Consider the following 24,339-nt stretch of genomic DNA (forward strand, 5'->3'; position numbering starts at 1 on the left):
AACTCATTTTTTCGGAAATTCCTGTTACAGTTCTAGTCATTTTGACACCCTGAGCGGCTGAACTGGCCTCTCCTGTGTTTGGACTGTTGCCTTCCTTCAGTTCTGGTGTGAGACAAGCTATACCCTTTCACAGACAAATTTCTGGAATAGAGACAGCTATAACTGATCCTTCTATTAAGAACAAATTTAAACTTGATTCTCAGGCTAAGTACTTCCTGACAAAAAGACATGCAAAATGCGTATTTCTCAGGGAACTGGCCACTAATAAAAACAGGTATTTTAAAGTCTGTCCATTGGGGATCCAGCTGAAGTGAGAAGGTGTTTGAATCAGTGCTGATGCCTACTCAGGCAGTGATTGCTGTACGAGTTTCTACCTTTGTCTCATCAATGAACTACAAAACTAGGCAAAATAAATGACTGCTCCAACAAGCAATGTGACAGCCTACTGCAGGGCATCGAGCTGGACATTACAGTTGTTCTGCCAGGTCGCAGCAGGCAGCAGGAAAGAGCTGCCCTGAGAGGGAGCAGAAGGCCAAGCAGYGCGGAGGGCACTCTCCAGGAATAACTGATCGCTAGGCAGGCAGTGACATAACGCTCTCTAAAGAACGCATAATAACTGAATGAGTAGAACAAGAAGTTTTATTTTCTATCATTTCCTACTGAACTTCTTGCTACCCCAGCCATTGCTTGCACATCATTCAGCAGAGCACAGCTTCACTGATGGAAAAGTCAATAAAATATAGGACATGGACAGGGTGTGGGGGGTTTTATCGTAGTAACCAGATTCTGATAATTCTTCAGGGTGTATGTAACACTATACACGGACGTGACTGCAGTATCAGGAGTCGTTTTGGATAATCTCACCTTCCTGAACCTATGTGCATCACAGCCTCTGCTTCAGCTACCATCTGAAATGAACGGCAACTACTGCAGTAGTCCAGGAAGCCAGAAGGTTTTCGGCAGCTGAGAAGGCAATAGAAGGAAGCCACATTTTCTACAAGGAGGGTAACCTGAGTTTGCTAAGCTTTCTAGTAGYTTTGCTTTTAAAGGCAACTTGTTTGTTTCAAGCAAGCTGGCATTAAATGAGGTGCAAGTGTTCACACAGGATGAATGTTGATGAGCTGAAAGCCTTAAGAATATTAGCTTTAGAAGGGTCCTCCGAACAGGAATGGTCTTAACACTCCACTACTCAAAAGCCCCAGCCAAATGCCTCTTTTGACACTCAGATTACTGAGCGGTGCTATGCCTTTATCTCTATGTTCTAAATAAAACACGTTTAATGTTCTTCTACTGATTCTGTAAAGAGATAGATAAAAAAAAGTGAAGATGATTAATGACAGATCATTGACATTTCCCCTTTCCTCTCAATTAACAAAGTAAATTTCCAATCATTTGTTCAATATAGCATAATGATAGCAAGACCTAATACTGTTAACATAAATGGTGCAGGTAGTCATAATGTGTTGCAGTTTAAAGAATATTTTAGCTTAAAAGCTCATAACTTCAGAAGACCTTGCAGGGCCCATTAAAAATCTGATTCATATAACAGATTTTTCATTCTGTGGATTTTATATACTACATCTAATGATTTATTCAGCTTAAGAATATCTAGAAATAAAATCTCTACAGGACATGAACAATTCTAAGACTAAGACTCTTAAGCATGACAATAACATAAACAGTTAATAATGCTGACAGTATGACAATTTACCTTCTTCAGAGGGAATTGATGCTTCCTCTTGTATCTTCCTCAATGTAAGTTCTCTATTTACCACTGATTTATTTTCTCATAGTTCTTTTTGCACATTTCTGGTTTTAGCAATYAGTTGAAACCTAAAGACTGTCCTTAGTTTTCTTACACTAATTCGTTGWGGAATSAATCAACCTCTTGTTTAAAGACCTTTAATATTAATATGAATTTATTTGTATGGTTTTGGTATTGTCCGAAATTATATTACCATTGCATTAAAAAAAAGAMATTTTGTAAAGAATTTCTATTCTATTTCAGTTTTATTTTGCTTTGTTCTAACATTCCCTCCAGGCTGAGAGACCTTCAAGCTAAAGGTTAATGCTGACATTTATGATTCTATATTTTTGTTTGTATTTGCACATAACCACACAAAAACAAAGGAATCTCATTTCCATATATACTTGGTAACAAAAACAATTTTCAGCCAGCACTTTTTACATAGAAGACATGTTTTATAGCTATTACTCAAAAAAAAAATGGCGATAATAACAAGTTGAACAGCCTTTTGAGCAATGCAGACTGCAGAACTCTYGCTGCATTATGCAAACTTTAAAAATGTAGTTAGGATACAAAAAGTCATATTAAGTTGTCATACACATTACTTTTCTCTTACAGGAATTCTGATTATTAAAATATTTTGCATGGATATGCTCTTTTTTACGCACTTTTAAAATTTCCTCRTATACTCACTGACTTTAAGTTCCAAATCATAACTTTGGTAGTTAGTGATGCCACAGATGTTGAAATATATTTGGCCACACTTAAGAAAATAGCTCCAAACCATTCTYCACTGAATCAAATTTTATACAAAACATACTTTGCATATTTTCTTTTTCCTATTCAAATTCCGTCGATATAACAACTGATTTCTTTATTTTTAAATGTGTTATCTTAATGCTTTAACTTTCTGTAATCAGGCTTAGGTGGTGACTCTCGTGTACATATTAGAAAAAAAATGGTTTATTATAAAATCAGTATTTCCTCCTTATTTTGTTTTCAAATATGCACAGGCTCCAGTTCAGAGTCCTCTGAATTGAACACACACACYAAAATCTCTCTTACCCTTCAAGATTATTCTCTCTTGATCCGTATACACAATAAAGAAAATAAGGAAATAATATTTGTAATGGCTAGCTGTAAGACCATCATTTCTTTTGGTTCTTAGGATCACTTCAGGAATCATTATGAAAAAAACTTGAAGAAAAATCAAATTTAATTCAGAAAGAAGTTATTATTWCATTTCCATTCCACTATGTCCAGTTGCTGAACACTGTTGACTTGCTCTGTCCAACACGTGGCTTCCTTCATTTACAGGTTTCCCAGTGGTGACATTAGTCAAAGAACTGGAACTAAGCAGCAGCGGGAGAAAAGAAGCTGTATCATTTTCCCTGCTATAGTTACTTTTCTGTTGCTCCCAACGCTATCGTGCTTACATTTACTRACAATCTACTGTGGCAAGCAACTGGGCAAGGAGGGAACCACCATTCCCAGCTACTTCTCCTGGTCGTTCCCCACCACCAGCAGTCATTGGGGTCCATGTACAATAGCCTTCTGACCAGGACTGCCACACGGGATATTAAACCTGAGAATCCCGTTGCTCTTTTCTGCTGCCCAGCATGGACCCACTGCGGCTGCACATTCTGCAGCTCTTTCAGACACTGCACTTACAGTATTTGCCACCTTTTTGCCRGCTCCAGAAAAATCCTCTTCCACTAGAGCCAGGCATCTGAGTGGTTACTRAGCAAGTGCCCAAGGCCCGAACGGCTGAACCGTCCCCAGAGCTTCCTTTCAGCTCACAGCGCGCTGTTCCTGCCGTGGGGCTTCAGTGCACCACAGCCGCGAGCAACCAGCAGCTATGGTACCAGTAAAAAGAGGAGCTCCGTTACAGTGAGTGCAAAGTGCAATCTCTGAGCCAATGCAACATTCAGAGCGCTCTGAGCTGCCTCACGACAGACACTTACTCTGGACAGCACTGGGAAGCAAGCAGGAAGGATTATAGCTGGGCTGGGTCAAGGCGGAGAAGGCAAGTGTGAACACAGAAAAGAAAATAACAAAGAGGTAAGAGGAGAAAGAGTCTTGACAGAACCAAGCACTGCTTATAACATATTTGCCTACATACACATTTGGTCCATAGCTTTTCTTACTCTTCAGTTTTTGGCTGACACTTCCCCTTCTGCTCGATCTGTTGTAGCCACCCTGTACTACTTCCCCTTTAGGAATTTCTTTCACTCCCTCCTCTCTTCTCTGCAAACTGTTGTATGAGATTTCCTTTACTCTGAGCATTTTCTCCACCATTAGTTCTCCACAGAATTGGACATCAGGCTTTGATTGCGTAAAGAAAGACCTTTACATAGGTTATTTTGTGTAACAATGTATAAAGCTTGCTAAATCTGYCCCTTGCAAAGATGGATCTCATCCCATTGTTGTTGCCTGTGCTGGCAAGGCTGAGCTATTCTCTTCCAAGAGGGGGACATTGGCATTTTCTATTGGAAAACAAATTAAGACTAGCAGGCTAGACTAGCAAATAGAARAGAACAAGGCTTCTTCTGTGGCCCTGAGTGACACAGTCTGGCTTGCATCTCTACAGCTAAGCTTTCCCACTCTCTGGGAGAAGGCAAATGGTCCTGCCTTTTGGCAGTTCCTAGCAGAAGCTGAGCTCTGAACTGAATCCACGACATTTGGGGAAAAGTGCTGTTTGACATAGGCCAAAACTGTGCCAGGAATGGAACTAACAATGTAGTTATTAACCTGGGCTTAGACCCTGTGTGGGCAGTATCTCCGACTTTCTCAAAAGCAACGGAGGAGGCAAGGAATACCTAAATGAAGTGGCAGGAAGACTCCGTGGAACAGTGAGCTCTGGGCTGAGAGGAAGCAGTGAGGAATGCACAGCGGTTAAATAGCTTACACAGGCACAGGGGTGGGGTGCTGTTTAAAAACAGTAATAGAGGGACAGAAAAGTGGACAGTTAGAGGGTAACAGTGCTTTGCTTTTAGTCTGTATTGGTAGAAGATGACTAAGGGCTACAGGAATACCAGTGTAACTATGCCAGGTRGGATCACACGTAGCCTGCAAGTTCCCTGTGTCACTAACTTACTGCAGACTCTGGTAGACATGGACATACTGTCCCACTTCACTTCTACTGAGTGCAAAATAGCTTCTTCTTAGAGAATAATGTCTAAAATCCAGAGCGAGAGTAAAGATACTTGGAACCAAACACATTATCTACTTCCCATGTGTACTCCATGCCAGTGCCTTGCTTCTGTTCATCAGATTGCCCCAAGTGTGCAGTCTGCAGTCTTCATGAGCCGCAGTCATTCCCCTAGCCACCATTTAAGTGCCCCCACTCTATCACTTGGTTTGTATTTCTTTAAGTGACAAATCATTTCCTGCTTTATGTAACAGCCATGCTTCTCTCACTCCCTGAGGAATTTTTATTTTCTTTGCTTCCTGCTTTTTATTCTCTAATAACTATCCATTTAATACTCAAATGTCTCTTCTATTGACAAAATGCAGGAATCTCRTCCGCATATGTGGGAAGAATCTGCCAAGCAAGGTCAGCTTAAAATACGTACAGCTATAGTYTGAACTTCTCAAAGCCACATGATAATAACTTTGAACCTAAAAAATGTGCAGTGGGTAGGCAGCACAAAGTATTGACTATACCAGGAGAGTCTGCAGGGTCAGGCTCAAGTTTAAATGAACACAGCTAGGAAAGAATTAAGCTGACATAATGTTAGGGAAGAATTACTGCTGCTGGGTGTCATTTCTCTATTCTAAAGCTTGAATTTAAATTTCACAGTAATTTTTAACATTAATAATTATATCAGCATAATTATCCTTTAATTAGCATGCCACCTTACTTTCATTTAATCCTATTCTGTGCCAGTAGATTTTTAATTAATGCCTTCTAGCAATGACTTTATCAACAAATAAATAATTATTTCAAAATAGGCATAAGTTATAATTTACTATTGTATAGCTTTTCTTCAGTTACCACTTAAGCAATTTGGGCTTTTTCTTCTCAAGATAGCAATTCAGCAAGATATTAAAATCATCTTGCTTATTTAACRCTATTTTTATCAAAGTCTTGTCCATTTTTTTTCCTGGTTTATCTTGGCAAATCTTAAATTGTGTTATTTTACCTCCATTCAACCATAAAAATACTGAATATTTTTAAAATGCCTTTTACAAGACAAAAGCATGACAAACTAAATGAGTTTGCCTTCCATCACTCATTTACTCATGATCAGTGTGTTACTCCTGCTCTAGTGTGAAGCATACTACTGCTCAGAAATTGAAAGTCACAAAGAGAAGAGTCATCCAAAGAGCAAACAAGATTCCTAGTGTTATGGTCTGTTTCCTCGGTGATACGGAGAGCCCCCTAATAAGAAACTGCATCTGTCCAAGCAATAGCACTAGAACTTAGATTCATTAGTTACCTTACCTCCCGAGTTGTCTCAWATCATTTGAGAATCCTCTTCCAGACTGTTAGGCTGACCTTTATGGTCCTCATGTTTTGTATAAAGGACTAGCAGCATTTAATACACGTAATTTCATTAATTTCATTTSCTGTTTTCTGTTAAAGGAAGAAGAAATTGGTTTCTCTCAAAAAGCTCTGAGTGGAAGCAGTCTGGAAATATGTCTTACGACATGTATTACTTATAGGCTTTGATTTTAGGAAGATGGATACCAAAACACCCACTACAAATTATATTCCCAAGGAATAAGATTGTGCTTTGGCTAAACTATTGATTTCATTAGCCTGATATTCTTAGAACACAGAAAAGTCATTTGACTTGTTTCATTCTTCTGCTACAACTTGTTTTGCATTTGTGCAAGCTCTCTGAAGCACAGACGTTTTTGTTACCTSTTTGTACGGTGTTTATCACAATCTTTGTAATGTATTTGAGGTCATGTTTGGGCATAAGTCTAGATGTCACTGTAGGTCTTGATGGAATAAACTGGGATTAAAGAAAACTGTTCCCATGTAAACATCTATTCAGRTCAGGCCTGCATCTACTCTGATAGGTGTAGCATCCCTGCAGAGTTTACGTTTTTCTTCTTAAAGAGAAAAATAAACATGCAAAGTAAGATATTCAGTAAGCGCAGGGACTTGAAGAATTTCTTTCTGGAAATGTCATTGCTCTGAGAAGTGGATGAATCCTGCAGTTTCTGTTTTATGAAAGAAAAACATMTTTCATGGAAATTATACCAGCATATGAAGTTACAGCTTTGAGGTTGAAGTTCACAGAAACCCCATGCCATCACCTCCTTCCAAAAAATACCAGCAACCTTTAGTACACTCTTTTTCTCCTATTTTCCTCCAGGAGGGTGGTGCCTGTGCTTTCCTRTTTCTCCATCYTRACRTTTCTCCAGATTTACTCTTGCCAGCAGAGATTAAAGAGATCAGCTCTAGGAAGGCAGCCATAATTAATCCATAATTAAGTGCTCTCAAAGAGAGAAAATTCAAAATCAGAGATGCCCCCTCCACCAAATGAAGCAGGAAAAGAGGAAAGTTATCCTGATCCTTTAGAAGATCCATAAAGAATTGCAGAAACTGTGCTTCTCCATTCCTTAAAGCYTCAACATATGAATCAACACTCCCCAGAGTGATATACTCCTGTGTGAAAAGGAACAGAAAAAGGAAGTCTTCTAAAACCACAGGATTAAGAATATGTGAAGAAGAAAGTGAACTTTTTCAAGCCTTAGCTATCACACATGCCCGAAGAATGAAGCATGAAGAATTTAAACTCCATTTGACYGTTTTGGCACCGATGCTTTCCCTCAGCACAGGGAATTTCCCAGTTTCTTTTCCAGGCCCCAAGCAAACTGAAAACTTTAAATTTAGACCTGTCTATGCATAGGAAGGAAAAGCTCTCATGTACTTCCACAAGTTCAGGGGGGTCTTTTCCAGAATACTCCCTTTCAGGCCACTTTAGGAACTGTCCAGAGCAGATTATCGTAGCAGAGTCTGCAATGAAGTGGAGGATGGCAGTGCAGCCTCCCTGCTCTCACACTACCTTGAGTGGGTGAGAAACGGGAGTTCTGGTTTCTCCCTGCCGTGGGAGGAAATGGTAGGAGATGCTGAGGGACATATTACAGTAGTTTTCTCTCCTATGATCCTTTCTTCTCTGTTGCTCTGGTTTTAGGGTATGTACAGGGCATAAGCTATTCAGAAAGACATCATGRTACACAGTCACAAACTTACTCATCATTTTAGCTTTTTATCTTTTGAGTATAATCCTTGCCTTGTGACTTTCACTAGCATTGATAAAACCAAAAACTGGCGTATTTTCACCAGGCTACAAGACTGATTATTTAAGCTGTGGGTTTTTCTGGCTGGGATCTCTGGGACAAGGATATAGTCTTTACTTATGGCTTTAATTTTTAGCGTACTGTGGACAGAAAAATAAACATCAGCAGTAGCAAGAAAGCAGAGTATGCAGTTGTGGTATATTTTCTCTGAAAATTTGATTTGGCTTTTCACCCGGGCGTGGCAAAGCTGTATCCTCCTTTGTGTAGTGTCATTGTTTCTGTTTCAGCTCGTGTGTGTCCCTGGTGCTTTGTACTTATGGCTCTACCAGGCAATAGAGTCAGTTACAGAGAAACATTTCTGTAGTTCAAGACAAACCACAGAAAGATACCAGAGAATTATTAGCCTTTTAATGATTTGGCTTTCATCCCCTTCCCATAAGGTGTTTCACACATGAGTGTTTCACATAAGCTTGACCAAGTCCAAAGCTCTTCCAGATTCAATACCAAAAGGAGCAGGATCAAAGAGCCCTGGTGCAATGGACATAAACACTAATAAGAGYAGGAAAGCAATTAGAACAATGCCAGAATCTACATTTTATCCAGGAACTTCATATCTCTAGTGCTGATCACAGTCTGTGTTCAAACATTAATCATAGATTCCAAGCTGATAACCACATGCTTTCCTTTAATATCTCCTTTTAGTCACTTCAGCTGCATGTCTGGTTTACTTTGAATTTCCTACTAGTTATACCTGATTTTTCCTTTTCCTTCTGCTGTATCATTCAATGTAATATGCTCCATTTTACTAAAACCAGTTACATAATCCTTTTTTTTAACATCAAACAATACATTTATCCCTCCCCATCACTGTTCTTTAATTTTAATTTCTATGACTGAAACAGTATTAACTAATTATTGCTTCTTCTAATAACTAATTCTAACAAAATGATCACTGACAAAATGTAGAACAAAGAACCCAAGTAGGATAACTTTAGCCATTTATTGCTGATACTGATTATCCTAACCTTCTTATCTTAATTACTTATTGGCCTACTTACCCAGTTATCCTAACCTCATAGCCTTGACTTCCGCCACACTTGTTATTCAGAGCTACAAAAGCTTAAGTCTTTGTTGCTGATGCTAGATACAATCTAAAAATGAACCATGCAAGGAGCAATAATTAAAACAATATCATTCTTGCAAAGACACACACATTTCTTTGATAATAGTTATTACAGCCATGAATGTCTAAGGGCATAAGAAAGGAAGACTCTGTGGGAAGAGGAAATATCTTTCATAGACCAACTAATATGGAGGGCAAAAAGCTTGCAGGCCTGCTGGCCTTTCCTCATCTCTCAAACAGCACAGCAATATTCAAAGTTAAATAAAAACTGAAACAACTCCTCTGAGTCTAGTTAGCTATGCTAATCAGTTTGATCATCTGAGAGAAAAGATATCTGGAGTTTCCAGAACAGCGTCAACAAGGCAATATTGTAAGATATTTATCTCCTACAGGAAAACAAGAGAGAGAGAATTTATTGCTTGTGGGACTTGAAGGAAAGCCTATTTCTCTACTGAAAATTTTAGTTCATCTTCTGAAGGTTCAGCGTCATCTTTTTAAGGTGTTTTCTTGCTTAGGACAGAGGGGTCAGAGATGGCAGTGGCTGATTGTAAGAAATTTCTTAGGCAGCCTTGGGAAGCTCCTGCCTTCTGCCGGTTGCCCATGTTAGTCCTGAAATGCAGTAGTTGCTTAGCTTTACTCATATAGTTTGCCTGCAGACATGTGGTGCACAGGATGAGATAYGAAATGTTCAAAGGATGAATGCCCCAAAAGAGTTGTAAGCGCAGAGCAGCTTGAGTGAGATTGCTCATTACTTGGGACATACCTGCAAGAGAAGGGGTTRCTGAATAGACTGAATCCTTAGCTACCAATAGTCAGGCGCTGGGAAAATTTTAGGGGGAAGTATCGGATATGCTTAGCCTGTTCTTAGTTTCCCTCTAGTTGTCCACTTACGGCTGCTACTGGAGGCAATACGAGGCCCTGCGGCCCCCTCAGTCTGAGCCAGGGCGGCTGCTCCCCCGTGCCCACTCTGCAGCGTGCAGGAGTAGGATCCAGAGACTGTAGCGTTGCTGTGGAGAACACTGGCAACCGCAGCTGTGGAGATGTGCTACGTTTTTTTGTTGAAGCACAGTTCAGATTCATTCACAGCATGCTGGTCCACACATCACCTGGTGGGTTAGTGAAATAAGGGTGTTTCAAGCTGAGGGGGAAATTATTGGAAAGACTGGAAATAGTCCTAGAAAGATTGGAGGTTTTTTTTTTTTTTTCCAATATAGATTATATCTGTTTAATTATTTTCTGAATTGGCTTYAAGCTACCTAGGGTGTACAACTGTTAGTAGTATAATTTTGTATTAAAATCATAGCTCTGCAAAATGCACTTAAGGGAGCATTCTTCCTCAGTAAAGAGTTTTTCTTTTTTTTTATGTTGTGGAATTGAATATGGAAATGGTTGAACTGAGATACCGCTCATTTTGATCCAAGGTCCCTGTATGCTGCAAACCAGTTTCATTTGTTCGACATGGCTGCTGTTCTTGAGGACTGCAATAATCATTTTGTGTGCACTGTCACAATGATATTGTGACACAACTCAATTCTGGCGCCAGTAATGCCTTCCAGATCAGCCTAATCACACCTATTCATAAAGTTAGAGAACACACATCCGCGTATCTATATCTTTGTAAATGTAACACCTCAGATTTTTAGTGCTTCTGATCTCCATCATTAAGAGAGGCTTTTAATCCTCTAATAAYGCTCCCTTCAAACTTTAATGTAATCTGTTAATCTCTTTAAGAAGCTACTGAATTCTTCCATCCCAAGCATCTACCATTAATAGTGACAAATGTAACAAATTAAGAAGGTGCCTCTTTTTAAAATTTGGGAACTTTTACGGCATGCTAACTGCAAACAATGAAAYGGGAAGATAACATCAAAGTTTAGCTGAAAGGACATGTAGTTCTCACTGGCTTTCAAAGCTCTGTAGGACTTCTGTTTCACTTGAATCTGTGAGGAACTACAAAAAGTAATGAATCATGATAAACATCATGAATAACATAATTATGATTCTCATTCTCATTATTCAGGTGTCTGATTCATTTATTTACATATTCAACAYTGTAAGTATCAAGAGATCTGAACACTGAATAAATAATCATGAATTATTATTACAATGATATGTGGCCATGTGTGTGACATCTATTTAGAGGGGGCCAATCTTTCCGCAGGGCTGTGATTAAGAATCAATAGCAAAATTTTGCTGTATTTCAGTGAGCACCTATACTGACAGAACTGAAAGCCAGAGGTATTTAGTACTTGGTACAAKAATGTTTTTCCTTTCTGTTTTTAAAGCCATTCCTGTTGAAGATCATTTATGCACCAACTGCTAAGAGAATAACATGTGATGATAATRCCATTTTCCTACAGAAATGTTTATCTAATTTTGTAAGGTAAAAAAGGTTCATCTCATCTGTCAGTGGAATATAACATATTAAGGTTTTTATTCACCTTARATTTTTTTAAAGGATTGAAGCTAAACTTCAAGAAACAACWGTTCAGCGACAAAACATTTGGTGAACTCATTTTCTATTCCTAATCCTGTTTGGGATACAGATGAAATCTTTCATACAGCAAATGAAAACAAATTAATGATATGAAATATCCTGAGACAAGGAAACTTGGCAAATTGTTATTAATCAAAGAGCTGTCATTCAGCCTTGTTCTATTAAAAACAGCATTTTTGGTCCTAGCAAGAGTGTGCATACAGGGTGAAAAACACAGTGGAAGGCCAGCAAGTCCCTGTCTTTTTGAATACTGGGAACTTCACTAAAAGAGATGTGGTTTTAATGTTAACTGTTTGAAATGTATATTTTATTTTAAAATKGAGATAGTGTCAGAAACCTCATTGTGCTCAAGTGAAAAACTAGTGTTACAGCATTAAGTTTATTAAGGTATATTAATTGTTACATATTTGAACATAAAATTTTTTATGGCTTTATAAAGACTATTTRTGGTAGAGTAATTTATTAACTGTCTCCATTGTGTGATTTTTCTGTTTAATCTGCAAACACTTACAATTGTATCATTAAATGGTATATTTCTCTCTTACTAAAAATGTGTAGGTTAAATGTTATGTTCTAGCATACAAACGGGCACGGCCCCATGTACACGTTCACACACAGATGCAAAGCAGCTCTGCCAGAAAAGGGAGACAACCTAAAGGAAAGCAGTGAAGGGAGCCTAACAGAATGGAAAACTAGAAATGTCAAACATTTCAATTGCATTTATTATGAATTAGCAACTTACAAGCACGGAAAAATAAAGAAAAATAAAGCTTGTATCAAATCTACCATGACTCATAGCAGCTCTATTGTACYTTCCCCTGTTTATAAGGCACATTAGCTGTAGTTCATGCCACGCTAACGCGGTGGGAAAGTTGTCACTTCCATCCGTGAGCGGCAGAAGCTGAGTAAGAGCAGCAGAACGGCTTGTCACAGCCCCGGGCTGACTCGCTCCCGCAGCTGTGAGTAAAGCTGTCTTACCGCATGGATTTTAACCCGGAGTCCCCAGCCTCAGGGACAGCTTTGCCAGGCACTCTGTGGAAGACAAGATGATCCCAACAYGGAAGAATTTACAGTCTAGCAGAACTTTTAATAATCTTAAAATAATGCGGATATCACAAAACCCCGCGTTTGCGAAGTGTGGCAGATACCGTAGCCGGCTGGACTGCAGGGATGCCAGGGAGAAATAAGTGACACATGTCACTCCTCAGCCACCCCGCTTATGCCAGCGCCTGATTCACCCAGCGGGCCTGATCCGTCTCCAATGTCCACACCTCTGGTCTCTCTGGGAATGCAACAGAAGTCAAATACGGTGATAAAACAGTCTTCATGATAGCTCTTGGCAGTTACTTGTGACTACACTGAATGAACTGAAATTATTTAGAACTAAAGCATTTCAGGGAAAATAAAAGATCTTAAAATAGTAATGAAATCTGCAGACATCCCTGCTTCTCCCTCAGTCTCCCAGTCTCCTCAGCAGGACAGAGCTGAGCCTTGTCAGATGGCCTGGGCGGACCTTCCTTCCTCACAGTGTCCCCCTGCTCTGCCCCGACTCCCTGCCCTTGACAAGAGTGTTACTGCAGCAGCTCCGCGATTTGCAGTGAGGTGAAGGCTCACAACTGCAGTCAGCCTTGTAATTTTTTTTTTCTTGTCTTTTTCATGAAAACAAGATGAAAACTGCCTTTCTCCAGATGATGGTTACTAGATCCYATTTCTAGCAAGGAAGCAGCAGCCTGCAGGTCAGCTGTCAACTCCACGCCAGAGCAAAAACAAGGCTGCCACTAGTAAATGCACTGTGGTTATGCTCTCTTGAAAAATAGGTGCCACCACGTGGGTCAGGGCAGTGAGATGTMACATTTTTAGGACAGACCCTGTGAATAGTGATGGCTCTCAGCATGAGTGCTGCATGCTGAAAGGCAGGGGGAAGAGGCCCTGGGAGCAGAGCACTGATGAAGACATGGGAGAAGGGGCTGAGAGGGTGAAAGCAGGGTTGGAAGCAATGCAGAAGACAGTGATGGGAATACAAGCTAGTGAGACCGGTGATGGCCCTGCCTGGGTTGGTGGATGGTGAAAGCCATCTCTTTCAAGYAGATAGGGAAAAGAAACATTTCTGCATGTGCATCAAGGCCTGYATTTTAGCTTCTGAAGATTGCACGTGGTTTAGGAATGGGAGACTTCCTCCTAAAYGTTCAAAAAAGAGAACAAAGTCAGAATGTTTCACAGAAATATTACAGTAAAATATGTTCTTCTAAGCCAACTTTCCGAGCTTGCAGCTGTAGTACAGCACTTTGTAAGTGGAGGCCCGGGGGGGTGGGAGGTGACAATTCAGATCTCAGCTCCAGGGACTGGCAAAGCAGCAAAATCATTTCAGCTAGGGTTGTCATGTAATTCCCTCTTTCGTCTCCACAAGCATTGCTGAGAAGTGATTTATTATAACTACTGTACCGTTTTCCTGCTTGTAGTTACCACACTTTCCTACTAAACTGCAATTTAGTTATACATGGAAGTCTTACACACATCTGTAACACAGTAACTTCAACTCTCTCCTGGGGCTACATAACTTTYGTACAATTATTGCAGCTTGGCATTCCAGAATTATTGCATAGCAATACACCAARTCTTCCAAAGTAAGGACTCCACAAAATCTACTCTGCAAGGACCTCTGCTGGACCTCTGCTCCTGACCAGGCTGCATGGGACCCTGCAYGTGCACTGGGCAAGACGCTGAACCTATGCTGGAGCATAAGATCTTAATTACCTCTTTCAGAAAACTGTTTTTCTTTTCTGTCTAACAAACACTGTGGTGACATTGCTTCATYGCCTTCCCTGCTGAGCTGGAAAGGATATATCTGCACAGCACTACATTTTGCAGTACAGACATATCCTACAAGACCAGCAGAGTAATTTTCGTTCTTCATCTCAACAACCTTTTCCACTGGGCAGCATAGAATGAAGAAAAGGCAGAAAATGTCATTTCAAATAATGTAAACGCAATAATACTGATGTTCTCTATGGTCATGGCTATTACATTCTCCCCTTCAAATATTTTTTCTTAAGAATCYGTGTACACAGGTTCTGCAYRTATTTGCATATCTGCAATAACTAGAGGAAAAGGCTGTTCTTTCAGGCAGGTAACTAGGTAATGACTGGCTGGGAGGAGCTGGCCATTCAGCACAACAGCTAAGACGCCCGATAAGCTTCATTCCAAATTCTTTCCCCCGCCAATGAAATCTGCACATTTACAATCAAGTGCACAAGAAATGTCCAATTTTTATAACATCCTACTCACATACTTCTTCCCATTAAGAATTCCCTTACTCTAAAGCAACCTGAACACAGCTGTAAACACCTACTTTAAAAGGCTATAAAACTGGAGTTAATGCTTCTTTAGAAGCTTACTTTTCATAGAGTCATTTCATAGTTGGGTGCTGCAATTGTACTGTAAATTTCATGCAATTGAAAACAACCCATATATCAACTCCTGTTAAACGTTTACATTTCTAAAATGCTTTCGRGACTTGAGTCCCAAGAGCCAAGATCTCTATTAACATTTAATCTTGGGAAGGTAGGGGGCAACATTCAGTAAAAAAAAATGTGAAAAATCATTTTGTATGCCAAGAAAATGAAGGTAAAGTTATAACCAAGGTTATAACTATAACTATAACCACAGGCTAGGCTATTCAAAATCAAGCATACCTCAGATCCTACAGTTTTATCTCAGGGTTTGAGAAAYTGCTTTCATTTTTGTTCACTCAGTACTGATCCTCCCTTCATAGTGTTTAGCAAAATGCACTCAGTATAAAGAGTGTTTTGTAACAATAAATGTTTCCTAAAAAAGACTTTCTGAYGGAAAAAAATTCTTTTCACGCATTAGTCCTTTTAGTAGTGACAGAATAGAAACCTTCTCCTAATCTTTATGGTGGATATATTGCCATTTTTGTTTATTTTTACTTTATTTATTGCAGTCTCCTTCTCTCCTTCCTCGTTCACTATCACAAGGGATGTCTGTGTGGAGATCTATATGTAAGATCCGGCCTGATATCACAGCTTCACTAAAAAAAAAAAAAAAAAAAAAAAAAAAAAAAAAAAAAAAAAAAAAAAAAAAAAAAAAAAAAAGAGAGAGAGAGAGAGAGAGAGAGAACTGGGTTAAGAACTCTTTTCTTGTTTCCTTTCTGTAATATGCTATTCTCTCCTCTTTCCTTCTAGTTTTGATAGTATTCACTGCCATTGGAAACAGTACCCAACATTTCCTGCTGATGCTATGGGAATAAACACATTAAAGTTTATGAGGAGATTAAATACATTATGTCAGTAGGAAGTGGACTGAAACAAATATCTGAACAGCAGATAAATCTGGATCCAGGGTTAAATTTGGTAGAAAATTTGATTCAATTCCACTGCAGASTTCTAGGCGATCAGATGTCATTGGTACTTTCAGAGCTGTAAAACGCCTCTGTGGCTAGCCATAAAGTACTGGTGATACATTTATAGTCTGTAGAAAAAAGTAAACATAACTAGTTTAGAGCAGCTTTGAGTTTTCTTTTTTTTTCTGAGAGATTTTAATGCAGTAGTGAGACAGAGGACTGATGCCATATTCTAGTGGTGCTTAAACTCTTTTTTTCCCTCACATTTCACACTGAAAAAGAATGATATAATGCTTGGTAGGAGAATCAGTGAGATACACTGGACTACAAGTTTCCCTACGCAGTGGCAGCACCTACTTCTTCTCTACATCATCTACCAATATCCAGTGACTGAAAGAGATTTGATACCGCTGATGGCCAGCTAGAGCTCAACCCAGAGAGCACCRAGACAAAGCTCAAATGCTGGAGGAAGCACCAAAACCTTAGCAGAGATTAGCTCAATCTCCTTGACTGAAGTAGCACATCTACTATTACCTGCTGGGTTTCACAGTCGAGAAGTCCTCTTGGTGGAATAACTTCTGGTGGATGTTCAGGCAGATGCCACTGCCAAGACTCGTTTGTGTAAGTAGTCTCTGGGAAGTGGGGGCCATGGTGCCTTTCAGGCTGAACCCACCCACAGCAGTCTCTCGCTTTTGTCACCCAAGGATAAGTCCAGCGTAACACATCAGGTGTGGTTGCAGAAGGAAAAAAAAAAAAAAAAAAGTCAGAAATTCTCTGGTAACTGGAAGCTGTTTACTCATCAAGTAGTACCATGGAAAGCAACCCGCTCTGCTGACTACCTGTTAGTTTCAAAGTGGGACTCAAGGTGGGGATGTGAGAGACGGCGCCTGGGGCTTGCTGACCGCTGGAGTGGTGAGCAGCCTGAGGCAGAGCTGGGATCCCGGCTCTCGGCGGACGCTCGCRGGAAGGCTGCCCCAAAACAGCCCAAAGAGAGCTGAGGTCATCGAGGACTCAACACTGCACAGATACAGGAGGCAATCGGCGGACGGTGATTCTTATGTGCAATCAAAGTGTGTTGCAGGCACAAGCCTGAGCTTATGAATAATACTCAGTGCAGTATATACCTTACTCTTCGAGTCTGATCATGCATCTCTGCTCAGTTTCTTAATTAAAATTACAGAGGTTTTGGGGACAGGCCCAGAAAACCTTAATGCCAATGAACTTCTGGACCCTGGTTAATGCAGACTGTTAGCATTGCTAGACAGAGAGAAAATCAATGTATGGACAAACAGCTCAGAAATTAGATTGCCACCTCACCCTCCACTCTAATTTGCAACACGTCAGATCTACCTAAGATAAAGAAAATTTTTATCTCAAGTGTTTATTATCATTTAACTGACAATTTTAGGGATTTATGGAATCAAATACAGCAGGAAAATTGTTAGGACATTTTTATACAGGATGGAACTGTSAGAGAAGTACTGCTATTCTGCCCAGTCATTTTAGGAAATATTTTGTGGTAAAAGAACAAAAAAAGAACAATCCAGTGCTTATACAATTTCAGTGTAACACAGATGCTATCAAATACAGGAACAAATAAGTGTTTTTTTTTTCCATTTGTTATCATTTCTAGCATTTTCAGATGTGACAAGGCCTCTTCAGGGCAACAGAAAGACAGCTACCTAATTGAGAAAGCATCCATAAATATTTACTTCCTGATAAGCAAGATAAGCTGCCTGCCAGAAAAAGTCAGTGGAGATTATGTTTTCAGATATCTGCAAAATCTGTGTTGCTAGTGACACTGCTGTGCACAGAAGCCCCAGTAGGGACTGCAGCTTTGTTGCGCTACATGATCTATGTTCTAGAAAATAGTCATTTGAGGAAACTTCTCAGTCGGCACTTCCATAGGTATCAATCTGAAGTAAAAGATTTTACTTTACATGTATTCAGCTTTTCAGTTCGGTAAGAATTCAGGCCGTATGTACGAGCATTCATCGCCTAAATCTAAAGACTTTTGTTCCCTGGACTCTAGTCATGGTGGGAAATAAATGGAACATGCAATYCCTTCCTGAACATTGTATTCTTTTTTAATCTACCAGTGTTAGTCTGTTGTGTCTCCATTCTTAGTTTAGCAAAAATGTAACACGTTGCCAGATAATACTGAGTATTTTTTAAYAATAAACACAGGTGCATTAAAGCCTTCAGATCAGCAGTCACAATGCATATGTAAGCCGACATAACCGTCCTTCAAAGCAAAACAAGTCCCTTCATAAYTGCTTCATTTCAGGCTCCACCTTTCTCTCCAGTTATACATAAGCAACAAAACAGCTGTCAGCTCCTAAACTCACCCAAATGCCTTATTTGATTTGATTTTGTTTTACAGTATAACTAGATTTGCAGGGTTAAATTTGAAAGAGTAAATAGCTGACAATCAAAAAAAAAAAAAAAAAAAAAGGAAAGGGGACTAGGAGGGTTGTAGGTAGGGTAGGGTTTGCAGGAGGAGTGGGGATCATGTGGGTAATTAATGAGACAATCAGTTTTGCCATTGCTCCTAGCTTAAGCCACAAAAGGCAAGGTCAGTCACAGTGTGTAACCTAATTCAGCAGAGCTGAAGTTCAGTAGGAAAGCAAATAAGCCATATATAAACACAGCAGTTAATTGTTCAGTCAAAACCCAGTCTTTAAATCATATGGAACACAGATGATTTAGATGTAAGATGTACTGCATTATTTATTTATAAAAGGAGTACATTTTGAGCAGAGAGACACTGAAAAATACCAAAAGAAGCTCCACTGGAGTTCCAAAGATTGTTATTTCTAAAAGCAGCCATGTAAACACGAACACAGTGTTAGCCATGGGAAAAATTAAGTATTGCTCTTAGCCATATTAGGTTAAATTGACAAAGATTACAAAGTTCCAAACCCCACCCTGAGAAGAGATCTGAAACCATGTGTTTTCTTGCCCAGAAATGTTGGTTAGTTGAATAGCTGAAAAATGATGCTTTGCAATCAGTAAAGAAAAATAAAAAGAATATGCAGGAATCATACTGGATCCTTGTATATGTGAAAACAATGTGATCTAGACAACAAAATGTTTGAATAAATTTGAAAATATATATATTTCCGACATCTTATTGGAGTCTCAAGAAGTTGCTATTATGTGCTTTAGGAGATTTATAAAATCATGTTGATCCTTGCAAACCATTTTGAGATTCTCCCATGCTTTCACTCTTTGATATCCAACAACAGAGAGTTCACAGGCTAGAAAAATGCATCTTTGCCCATGCAATTCTGTCCAGGTCTTTCTGCGACACTTGTTACATTCCTTCTTTCATTTGCAGCCCCCAGAAAGCTCGCCAGGGTAAGAACTTAGTAACCAAATGCCAGTGAGCACCAACACTGAGCTTGATGCACACTATCACCAGAACAGCACTGAATACCCACTGCACCTGACAGTGAGTCAGGACCTCCCAGCGTTTGGGATGCAGGTGAGCACAGAAGAAGAAAGGATGGAAGATGACCTGGGCTCCTTCACATTTCCCAGCTCCAGCTTTCCTCCCAGCCATCCTTCCCTCCTGTAATAGCATTCTTTGTTACACATGCCACTCTTTATCCAGCTTAACTGTGCCACAGTGCTGAAGGTTTGAATCGTGTCTCACGAGAAGCAACAGAGTATTTTCAATGACTTTCATTTATAAAAAAGCTAGGAAACAAAACAAGCATTAAAAATATAATATGCTTTAAAATAGATTATGACTTGAAGTTGGACATGGAACATGAAAGCCACTTCTTTCAACTAAAATGACTACATATATGTTATAAATTACACTGTACATTACTAAGTTCAAATTTGAAATTCTTTTCTGCTTCTTTAAAAAAGTCTCAGTGACTACAGAATTACAGCTGCCAGAACTGATGTCCTTTCAAACTGCTACTTAGAAACTTTCTGTATGCTGTTTACATTCATATAACGTCATCATTCAAAAATGGGACAGTCTTTTAACACCAAAGCTGAGTTTTTTTCTTTTTGCATCCTCATTACCAAATCTTATGAGCCCCTCTTACTAATACTTACCAATAAACTGTTCACTATATTTTAAAGAATATAAACAAAAAAAAAGACCATATTGGCCTTCAGCAAGCACTACTTACTAGCAGGTACTTGTCCATATTATGAGACACCTACAGTCATTTTCTACTTGGTTATGCTGACAACACCATGTATATACACACTGATACATCACAAAACAAAAATTTGATTTTTTTCCTTAAATATCTCATGAACTAATTAAAATATACTAAGAAAAAAGCAAACAGAACAAATATTTGGATGTAAGCAGTTTTGTTCATATTCCAAAGTACTGAAATACACCTTTTATTTCCAAAAGTAACATTAATGTAACAGGTTTATCCTTTACATGTGTAATGTACTAGCAAAGTACAACAGGAACAGATAAACCCAGTAGCTGGCATTAGGCAACTTTTATATATCCTTAATAAGTTACTAACACAAATAAATCATCCACTGAACTTTCCAAAAATAAAACAGTTGACTAAGATGAGGAACAACGTTGGAACAAATCTTCCCTTTTCCACTTGTCCCCATTTGGAATGTATTTATTTTACATAAAAATCAGTCTGAGTTCTACAGGCCTTACTTTGTGTAACAGCTTCTTTTCAATATACATGAAAATTATAATATATCCATTACACACTTGGTGACAGAATGACATATTCCTGACAACCTAACAGACTCCTCGGATGAAGTATCTGCCACATCTTCTAATTCACAATTCTGTAATGCAAGTGAAGATGGCATCACAAAGTCTTATGTCAACATGGTGTCTGCAGGAACCAACTCCAGTTCAAATTTGCTCAATTTAGCATTAAAGCATTTTCTGCCTTACAGAAACAACTACACATCTGAATACTGAAAATTAAGCTTTCCTCACTTTTTGCAAATAGTAAAGATTCTCTTGACTAAAGTCCCAGCATAGGTCTAAGCATTAACTGGGCTATGCAAGTTTTTAGTCAAGGTTAAAATAATCAGGTACTGAAGTTATAAGCAAGGGCAACATTTGTCCTTCCCTAGTGACTGGAGTTGTTAAACAGGAAACAATGAGGGAAAATTCACATCTAGTTGTGCTGTTGCTGGTATAGTTTGTTTCAAAGGGGGGGAGGTTACATAGCTGAAAAGCTACAATGTTACAAGCAGTTTTGCTAAAGTAAAGCAGTGCCCTSTTAGGTTCACTGCCTCTGTGAAATACTACTGCTCAAGATGCCACCAGCTTGTGCCTGACCTCAGAGTCCAAGCTGAACTTTAAAGTTATAATTTTGAAATTTCTCTATGCCTTAAGTGCCTGACGTGCCATTTTTTCACTTCCTTTTAGAATACTCAGTACATAATTCAAGTCACAAAAATAAGCACCTTGCTATATGTTTCAGCAATATGTTCTTAACTTCTGTGCAAACTAGTTCCACAAGTAACTTTTTTTCCCCCTCAAATTCCTTAAAGCTACATGCATTCGCCTAGGAACCATGCAGTGACACCGAAACTACTGCAGAAGCCTCCGGGAACTTACCCAGAGTTCTGTGCCATTCACTTTCACCACTACTTTTTTGCTGACGTTTTAATACAAATTGTATCGCACAGAGTGAACGCTACACAGCTCCTTGTTTGCTTAGCTTAGTGCACTGGTGTTCTAAGACAGGGGCATGTACCCAATTCACAATGTAGCTGAAGCTAGTCATTTTAACAGACGCAAAAGGAGAAAAATATTTAAATATACTATTTGCATCACAGCATGCAAATAGTAACAGTGCCAAATATACACTTTACCAGTCCTGTAGCTCTTTATCAGCATAAGATGTTCAATTAAGACTGTTTCGTTTCAGCTACTTAGTTCTTTTTTTTTTCTTAATTCCAATTTTAATCCAGTACTGTTCTGTTAAAGATGGACTTCTAACATAACTGGGGATGGGGGAGTGGAGGATATGTATAGAAATACAGACATACACAAACAGCATAGTACTGCTTATAAACTTTCAAGGCATTTCAGTTCCTTATAACTCTACCTTTGTGCAAGTAATAAGAGGGTTGCAGAGGTATCAATGGTGACAGGGCAAAACCAAAATGAGTTTGGGAATGACAGCATAGCAGAGGTTCCCAATTACAAAGTCTATGTGCACATGGCCCAGGAGGGAGCTGGCTCATCACAACCACTGACACTACCAGTTTAGGTACAAGGTTTAGGAGCCCCTCTTCTAAGACATATTAATATACAAAAAACRTTTCTCATTGGCAAAGTTATATGCTAAAGATCTCTCAAAATTACAAAAGAATTAAAAATATTCACCTTTCATTAAATGTTTGCATTTCTTTCAGACATTTAAAGATACCAGAATTATAAGCTATTCATATCCGTAGAGTACCATGACCCTTCTTCCCTCCCATTAACCGAGGGGACAAAGGCAGAGAAGCTAAATAAAGGGTCCTGGGCAATTTGCAGTACTTTACCATATCAGCAATACAAAGGGTGGAAAAAGAGCACAAGTAAAATTATAATCTTTATTCATTCCATTTTAGCTGAGAATATTCCTATTATACAAATACAGTATAAATTCCAAAATCACAATATATTACAAAATAAAAAAGTACAAACTGCATTACTTAATAAATATATCTAACAAGTTAGAGTTAATCAGAAATTAGAAGTGACAGAATTCAGACTGGAAACATTTAAATGTTTGACCCAGCAAACCATACAAATCTCAATTTAAATACTTTTTTTAAACCGTAACATTGAACACCATTCCTGATTTCTTGATTAGAAAAATAACACCAAAGGAATAAAATGTTGTGATCAGAAAATGACTTGGTGCGACACAAGTGCCAAAAAAGAAGCAGGGCTTACACAAAAGACACCACAACCTCAGAAACAAGAACACAAACACTGAGGTGCAGCCAAGGCAATTATTGCCAGAGCAGGAGACTATTATCTAGTCACAACATTCTATTGCAAGTTAATGTTCTGTTATTACAGATAAATAATATAAATGGAGCGGCGGGTGAGCCAACCAGGCAACAAGAGGACAGTTTACTCAAAACAGTAATTAAATACACAAGAGTCGATTGCTCCCCGCACTGTTCGTGTGTAGCTGCATTCCAACTGGCTCAGAGGACCTGTTCTGTGCTCGAGGCAGGGAAAGCAACCCAGCTGAAAAGCAGTCTTTTCATACTTGCTGCACTTTTACAAAAACTATTGAAAAAAAAAAAAAGTTCCATCAATTAGTTAGGGACAGTCAGTCTGACATCAACTTCATTTAGTAGAAATATAAGGTTTACGAGAAAAAAAAAAAAAAAAAACAGCAAAAGAGCTGTTACATCATAAGCCTTGTTTACAAAACAAACAGTTTACAAACGTTTTTGGCTGTACAGCTGAAAGCCAGATACTAACATGAGATGTAGAAGACAGAGGTAACAGTTTAAAAATATTGTGCAAAAAATACATTCTTATAGAAAACAGAGAAACAGCAGGGAGGAGAGACACAAATATACACGGAGAATCTGCTCGCAAATAATCCGAGGCTAACTTTATACAGCACGGAATATTACAAATATGCATGGATTCACACACACACACACACCCCAGTCTACGCTTCTGCCCAGCCCGGGTACTGCCGCTTTCTTAGGGATTAAGGCATCGCCGCCACGGCCGGGGCACCCTCGCGGCGCCCGCAGGCCGGGGCTCTCACGAGCAAGCGTTCTGCTCAATGTACATCTTGGACAGGGACACGGCCATGGACTTGGCCAGCTCCTCGTCGCGTCTGCGCTGTACCTGAGTCTGCCGGCACCACGCCTCGTACTCCGGGTTGGGGCACACGCGGTCCAGCACGGCATCGTAGTGCCCGTTGCTAAGCCAGCTCAGCCAGATACTGGGCCGCGTCGGGTCCTCGGGCCCCAGGTAGTGCACCATGGTGGCAACGGTGGGGCTCTCGGGCCKGCCGCCCGTGGTGAGGTGGATGTTCACGTTCAGCATCTGCCCCATGGCCAGCAGCTCCGGGTAGCCGGCCCAGGCGCCGTCCTGGGCGGCGCCGATGAGGAACTCCCCCACGTCGCCCTCGATGATCGGGCTGAAGTGCTCCAGGTGGTCGGCGATGTAGTGCACCGTCTGCTCGCGGAGCTCGCCGTGCAGCCGCTGGTCCCCGTACACCGCCTTGCAGACGGCGCGGTAGAGGCAGTTCCCGTCGGGGATGATGTGGAAGCGGAACCGGCCCTTCTGCCGCAGGTACCTGTCCTGCTTCTCCACCTCGGCCAGGTAGAGCGCCAGCTTCTCGCTGCGCTCCGGCCGGCCG

General features: G+C 39.8%; 1 protein-coding gene across 1 annotated transcript; it reads right to left on the reverse strand.

The window, feature by feature from the left end:
- Positions 1 to 23,255: 23,255 nt before the first annotated feature.
- Positions 23,256 to 24,335, reverse strand: OTUD1 (OTU deubiquitinase 1; the record flags this gene model as incomplete). Its single annotated transcript, XM_085318320.1, has 1 exon — positions 23,256 to 24,335. A coding segment is annotated over one exon (600 nt), but the record flags the coding sequence as incomplete, so codon positions are not given.
- Positions 24,336 to 24,339: the final 4 nt, after the last annotated feature.

The sequence above is a fragment of the Rhea americana genome, unplaced genomic scaffold (assembly GCF_003343005.1).
Source record: "Rhea americana isolate MKP2758 unplaced genomic scaffold, rheAme1 scaffold_53, whole genome shotgun sequence".
Taxonomy (NCBI): Eukaryota; Metazoa; Chordata; class Aves; order Rheiformes; family Rheidae; genus Rhea; species Rhea americana.